Below are 7,448 nucleotides of genomic sequence, written 5' to 3' on the forward strand. Positions count from 1 at the left end.
CAACACACACACACACACACACACACACACACACACACACACACACACACACACACGTGCACCCATAACATGCAAGATGCAGAGTCAAAAATGACGTTGTATTTCCCGTTTCCCTGATTTCAGTTCTTTACCTGTAGTGTATCACTTTGATGGGCTGTTTTTAATGAAGATCGGTATACTCAATTAATAGTGATTAATGATTTTGGTTTACTGTGAATCTGCGAGATTTCAACGAACTTGTAAGTGAACTGCTCGACATTATCACAAATAGTCTCGCATGAAGATAGCATTTTAAAACACCATTCGCTTTCAGCAGAATGACTACCATGAAAAAAATTTATCATCAAACAGCCGGTTGCTGACAAGTGTACGATCTCCCGCACTTGACTGTCACCTATTCTTGAAAAGCTCAAATGACTATCAATGAGCTAATGCTTACTAGCTACATCTAGGAACCTATCCAGAAATGTATTCCGATAACGTAAAATCTAATCACAATGATAGTGCTACACGATCGAGGACCAAACATACCAGTGACCAAAATCGTGCGACCATTCTATCCAATACATGCCATTTTGGATGATACCGTGTTACCAAGTACATGAAGCTGTTTTGCAGAGTCACTTTAATAGGAAAAACAAACAGATATACCCTACATTTGGATTACGACGAACTGTTCGAATTCAGTGGAACCAAATCTTTTGTACCATATTTTGATGTATTAAATCTATTTAAAAGGGAGCATAAAGCAGCCTTTCTTCGAGTCGAAACACATGACAGTAAGCAGTAAGTAGTGTTGTCGTAATTCCAACTTATACAGAAATTTTATTCAAGTTCGACTCTTACAGTTTTCACAATAAATAGATGTTCTTAGAGCCTGTAAAATACTTCGCGAAAAAAGGAAAAGTGAGATCATTAAATTCAATTCGATTCAGATGATGCCTGAACACATATTCGAAGTGATAACCAGTTAGGGTTGGTAAGAAGTCCAGCTGGTCCTCCACTTTGTTTGTCGGTCTGTACATATGCGTGTGTGTATATATATATGTATATATGTGTGTATGTATGTGCTCATATATATGTGTATATAGCTTTATGCCAGTTCCTTATATATCATAGTTTTCATGTCGAAATTTCAGCTTCGTAGGTTACCGTATTTTGATGTATTAAACCTACTTGAAACGGAATAAAAAAAATAACGGCAACCTTCTTTCGAGTTGAGAAAAACACAGTTTTGTCCCAAATAGAGTGTCATATTCGAATGTTTACATCGTTATCTAATCAGAATGCGTAAAAGGAAATGCCCAAAATACAAGGCCCGAAGTGATAAAGAGTTAAAAAACTGACTTTTACATTTTCCGTAAACCCACCTTGTATCTGTCAAACTTTTCACTATCTGTCTCATCTTACATAAAAAGTCAATTAGACTTGGAGTACTTAAATAGAACAGCACAATGCGTTTATGAACTGTTTGAAAGTAATAAAATGTGGAACTGCTCTAAAAGAAATAAAGATAAAGCTGTGCAGGCTTGAGGCCATGTTATTCTTCTCAAGTATGAAAAAAGTGGGATGCCGGAATAGTCAAAATTTGTACGATATCCCTGAAAGAATGTTTACAACAGCTCTGCTTCCAGATATGCACGAGAAGTAAGGCTTCAACTTTTGCTTACATTAGCTGAAACAAAAAGAAAAGGACCCATCGCTACTATTGCAAATCAACTGTCCTAAAAGAAAAGAATTGTACATATTATTAAGCTTACAAATTTTTGATTTGTAGGAAATGTAGAAAGAGGTCTGTGAATTGTGAGGATACAACTTCTTGTACAGCTGTTCTGATCGATCCATGTCATGAAGCAATTCAACATTCAGCTGTTACAGTTTCTTACGACATGTATCTTTGTATCCATAGCTATTCCGTAAATTTTTACGAACTGTTAGTTATCAGCAAACAAGTTTCTATTCAGTACAGCTCGATGAACAACTGCTTATCTTTCTGGATAAGAAAGAAATGCAACCTGTAGCTTAACTGGAAATTTCAATTTTTGAACTCAAAAGCATCCGCCAGCAATTGCGTATTATCGTTCTTCTCACTAATTTTTTCTCATTAATAAACATGAGAACCAGTAGGATCATCACGGCTGTTTAATTTGTAGTGATGACGTATAATTGTGGTTTAATTCGTCAAGTCATCCCATCCAGTTCATTTCCTCTTGAATTAATGTCTTAAACTGATTCATATACTGCTTTAAATAAAGACACAGAGAGCGCCATTTTTTTTTTTAATTTCAATTCATATGAATAATTTCAGCAACTATATTTAAGACAACTTAGTATGTCTATGTATAATCATCTCAAATCCCTCTTGTTAAGCAGATGAAAGTGTATATTTGACATTCATGCTGCCTCTTCACCACGATCGTTTATAACGTTTCATTTTTCAAAAGTATGAGTTATGAAACGACCCGCAGAACATTGCCATGAGACGACAAAACACTTTTTTTATTTTATTCAATTAAGTTCAAATAAGGTGCATTCAATAATATTCCACCAGCCTAATTATAAATACTAATGGCAGAATGCCACCGCATCATTTCGCTGATTTTTCATTTTTCGCATCATTCGTTGCCACGTTGATCACTGTTTTAGTACTAAGAAGCATAGTCAGTCTTTTGTGGACCTTCCGAGTAAGCGATAAAAATTGGAGTGTTGACTAAAAGATTAGCAAAAATATTGCGGAATTTCAATCACGTTAGTTATTATCAAAGTTTATACGTAATAAGAGTAAGATGGCAGGTCATGAAATTAGCTAGGTGAATTTACTGGCTAGTTAAGCTCACATTACAAACACATACATACAGATACATACACATACACACACACACATATGTATCAAGTTCTTTGTTTATAACAAAGTTTGTTACGAATTTTCAGTATTTTGAAACTCCTTTTGTTGATTTGGTTGCGGTTATTTCGGCACAACATCGGTACCATTTCCAAGAATTGGTTCAAAATTACAACTCATTCCTATCACAGCTTCGACCTCAGCTGTTGAATCGCTAATAACTGATTTCAAATCACGATCCGTGCTAAATTCGCAGGTTAATGTGACTTCATTTAGCAGAAATTAATTATAATCAGATTCATAAAAGACGCCAATTACGAACTCAACTTTTCCCTCATCACCTTTTACATTTCTCTTCCCTCCCTCTTCTTTGATTCCATCTCACTGCGCAATGTGATTGGCTGAAAAATATTGCAGTCACCATTCAACGAAATTTTTGCTTGTTATGTGAAGGGTAAATAAAAAATAGTGGATTTTTTGTAGACTGAAAAATATCTTCAAAATGATCCCCAAAAACACATAGTTGGCAGTGAAGATGGATATGGAGATGAAATTTATTTACCCTGCACAGGTGACACTTCTAACGCTTTAACCTTATTTGTCGCATTAGGGTCGAATTTTCTGTCCTGGATCTCTTGACCTAGCTGGACACTTGCGTGATATGCGGTGAGGAAGAATCAAAATACATAATTTTAACAAGTAAACTACACTGAATAGCTTTTCAGGTTATCTATATTTTTTATTATTTGAAGCGAACTTTAACTGGTAACATATTAGATTAATCAGACAACAATCTAATAATATATGATTTCCATGACAAGTAGGTTGGAATTCGTAAGGTCTTTTAAAATTTTGTTCAACATATTATAAGTATGCAGCAAATAACTTATGCAGCATATTTAGATAAAATGGTTTAAAATACAGCTAAATTATCCCTAACCTCTCTATGAAGGCAAAAAAGATACATAGGCATCCCGACTCTTTTCCCACACCCTCAGTAATTCTCAACTTCTCTAACCAGCATTTGTTAGATGTCTTCCTCCACGTCGCCACTCCGCATTCTACCAACGCTTTCCAATTTCACGGATGGTACTTCGGGAAGTTGTTCTAAAAACGCGGTGAATTTCGGATGTGTGGTTATACTAATTGTGATGAGGTAGGGTGGTGACTGATATTAGTTTAAGTGAAGTTAAGCTTTCTGTGTTTATATATCTCTGCGTTTTTTTGTCGGAATCAATAACAGTAAAATTCGATTATTTTGTAATTTGCTTATTGTTTGCTCATTGTTGTTGCATTTTTAAATGAGCGGCAAATGTGATCAGAATTTATTACTTATCAGTGGCACTTTATTTACAGCTTTTTTTGGGACCTCTTTTGTCCTACGTTTTGTGGCAGTTTCGCGTGGATAGAATTTACATATACGTATATATATATATATATATAAATGTATATAATGATGTCATCTTCTCATCCTCTTAGTCGAACGTAGGTCACGTCTTTTCATGACTCATTATCTGCTACAGAATTTGCAAATAAGTTATTATGATTGGCGTGCATTATACTAATTCATATGCAGATTATTGTTCACTTCTATCTAAAATCTCCCCACATCATACGTCACTCCCAGTTAATCATATCTAAAAACACTGTAATGGTTGGAGGCAGTTCAATTTTTCCTTACATCAGAACCTTGCATTTTCAAATATTTCTTAAGCTGATTGTTTGTTAATCTTTTGCCACTGTTGCTTCGATAGCTTATTAAACCTTCAGTAGATGCTACTTTTTTTATTGTCAATTGCTGTATGTTAAATTTGTCGAAATGCTTTGCCTAGCTTATTTTATTTGCAGAGAATGTGGTTGCCGCGGCTGATGCGTGCGGCAAATGAAGAACAGGAACACCGTTCTGCTGTTGGGTGTAAGTTCATATTTATCACTGTGATGTATTCATTTGTGCTTTCCCTGTTTGTTTGTTTCCAAGGAGCCGTACCTTGCAAGCTTATTTACAAAAGAAAAAATTACAAAATACAGGAGAGAAAATTACCCATAACCTCACTAGAATGTTTGTATTTATTGGGTCAATACCACTTTAGTTTACTGCATTTCGGTCGATTCCACATGAGCAGATTATGTTGCATTATTTCAGTGTCAGGTCATACTGCACAAAACTTGCTCGGGACATTGGTGACTTGCGACTGTGGACATCTGGCATCATGCAGACGAACAGCATCATTGGTTTGCTCTCGAAACGATACACAAGCATTAAAACATCGGTTTACCCTTGTTAAGTGGTGTTGTATCGCATTTCTTCTACTCATCTTTACCCTCATTGGTAGAGTTATACATTCTTAATGTATTGGCATGTAGGGCCATTAGCATACGGTAGAACTCCTTTTCGTAAAGTAGTAATTAGCTACCGGAATAGTAATTAGCTATTCAAAAAATCATTTTATCGATTTCATTTATTGGTTATTGTAGAAAATTAATGGACTCATTCAGTTGGATCAGTCAAGGACAGATTAAATTAATGCATTCCTGAATATCCTCTGTAAAAATATTTCTAATGGTTTTTTAGTAAACAGAAGTCAGTAAAAACTTTGAATTTGTTTTCGAAAAATGCTAGTAGGAAGAGAACAAATCATATTGCTGTCTGACAACTTTATTCGTGACATCTGCATACATGATTTTGAACATTTTCTGTAAAATTCAGAAAAGTTATTTTAACCAGAGTTTCCTGGATAGGGAATATAGTGGTTACTTGCTTCGGATTTTATAGCAATTTCAGCTTTCTCTGGCTTGTTAACTTCGACACCTGCCGAACTGACATCCGGCAACTCATACCTCTTCCTGACAATCATTATCACCAGTTTACTTTTGTTTGGTGGTTTGTGTTGTTTGCGTGCGCGTACAATCTGCAAACATCGTAATGTTCGCCATGGCTCGTTGCATTGTCGTCATGGCCATTATCAGTCACATTCCCTCCGACTTCCTATTTCGCTTTTTGCACATAGTGCTTATTCACGTCCACATGTTCATTCGTCTCCAAGCTCCTTTCGTTTCTCCGAATCACCCTTGTGAGTGAATTAGTGTTAAATTCCTCCAGATTACTTATTCGAAAGTTACACTTCCCGTATTTAGATAGGTCAGAAAGTCTTGGTATGTTGTGTTTCAAAGTAGATAAGTACAGGAAGCAAGATTGCTATGTCAGAAATACATCCAAAATATAACAACTGCTAAAAGATACATTCATACTGGTGTTCAGATTGATAAAACTATATATATATATACTAAAGTCACTTCAGATTTTCAGCTATAATGCTCTTTTGGAAACCTGTACAGCTCCACTGCCAACGTACAATGAAGCAGTTAAGGAACCCGTATTTGCACCACCAGCTTATTCAGCAATAATTACGCATTCTTCAGCAACACCTGTTAGTTCACTAAACGAGACTCACCGTATTTCAAGTTCTATTCTATCGTCAGCTGGGAGCGAAAGAATAGGAGAAAGCACCAGTAGCAGTAGCAGTAGCTCTAAGCAGGAATTGTTGGTACAGTTTCAGCCACATGTAATTGGAACTGTTACTTCTGTGGAAATTCATCATATGGATGAGACGGAAAATGAGGTCGTGCGGGCTAAAGAAAATAATTCTTCTGATGAGTAGTTCCATGGCATGTTTTCTTTATGTAATCACACGCTGCTGCATTATTTGTGGGTACGTTGTAGATTTGTTTTTCTTTTCGAAAGTTTTTTTCTTTCTCTTGGTCACAGTGGATTAATTAAGCCTGTTAAAAATTTCGTTTTTGAGAATTTGATCCCGGTTTTCTTTTCATTGCATAAATATAACTGGCAAAAAATATCCTTGCCTTTCCAGGACGTTTTTTACGAAATTCGTTGCAGTCACGTCATGAATATAATTGATTGGGACTCTGAAACAGACTCGAAAATTAAAGAAAATAACGTTTTCGATGCTGTTCAACTAATCCGGGAACATTGCCGATTTATCACTATCGGGTAGCACATTTAGGACTGTTCGTTTGGTATGTTCACTTACCACTGCTTCAAGGTAGTTCATTTCATTTGTGTTAGATCAGAAATTTAAGGATTTTATGAATATGCTATTTGCTATCCTTTTGAGGAACCAGTGAAATTCAATGGTATAATTTAATGAAATCTATTTTGTTCATTTTGTTTTCTTTTTGCTAACTTGCGTCGGGTTTTGTACAGTTTATAGGCATTTATGGATTTCGTCAGTTATCTTTATATTCTTTTACGTCTTGTAATCCTATCTTTGCGACTACTTCACTTCATATTTTTGGTATTTTTCGTTTCTTTGTTATACTTCCATTAATTTCATCTATTTCATCACATTTTGTTCTTAGTAAAAATTTCTAGTGTATTGGATTGTTTTTGCTTTTTTTCGAATTCAATATGATTTTGTCAAATATGCTAGTCATTTTATTCTATACAAGCAAAAGAAGTCGAGCCCTGCGGTGTTGGGATGGAATGTTGCATTCCATCTGCGGCTAAACCCATGATGGCAAATATGGTGGTGATGTGCTGCGCTAAATTTTGTATCGACAAAATGTCACTCAAGGGTGTTCTGTTAGC

General features: G+C 35.5%; 2 protein-coding genes across 2 annotated transcripts; both read left to right on the plus strand.

Moving 5' to 3' along the window:
* Positions 1-1,537: 1,537 nt before the first annotated feature.
* On the plus strand, positions 1,538-3,060 carry LOAG_11028 (hypothetical protein; the record flags this gene model as incomplete). The annotated part of the gene is made up of 4 exons (XM_003146551.1): positions 1,538-1,647; positions 1,778-1,891; positions 2,576-2,684; positions 2,932-3,060. The coding sequence occupies 4 exons, from the start codon at positions 1,538-1,540 to the stop codon at positions 3,058-3,060; spliced, it is 462 nt and encodes a 153-aa protein (XP_003146599.1).
* A 1,622-nt stretch (positions 3,061-4,682) lies between these two features.
* LOAG_11029 (hypothetical protein) lies at positions 4,683-6,905 on the plus strand. The gene is made up of 5 exons (XM_020448275.1): positions 4,683-4,757; positions 4,986-5,171; positions 5,625-5,913; positions 6,150-6,552; positions 6,738-6,905. The coding sequence occupies exons 1-4, from the start codon at positions 4,694-4,696 to the stop codon at positions 6,499-6,501; spliced, it is 891 nt and encodes a 296-aa protein (XP_020301567.1). The 5' UTR covers positions 4,683-4,693; the 3' UTR covers positions 6,502-6,552; positions 6,738-6,905.
* The last annotated feature ends 543 nt before the right edge of the window (positions 6,906-7,448 follow it).

The sequence above is a fragment of the Loa loa genome (genome assembly GCF_000183805.2).
Source record: "Loa loa unplaced genomic scaffold supercont3.27, whole genome shotgun sequence".
In the NCBI taxonomy this organism is placed as follows: Eukaryota; Metazoa; Nematoda; class Chromadorea; order Rhabditida; family Onchocercidae; genus Loa; species Loa loa.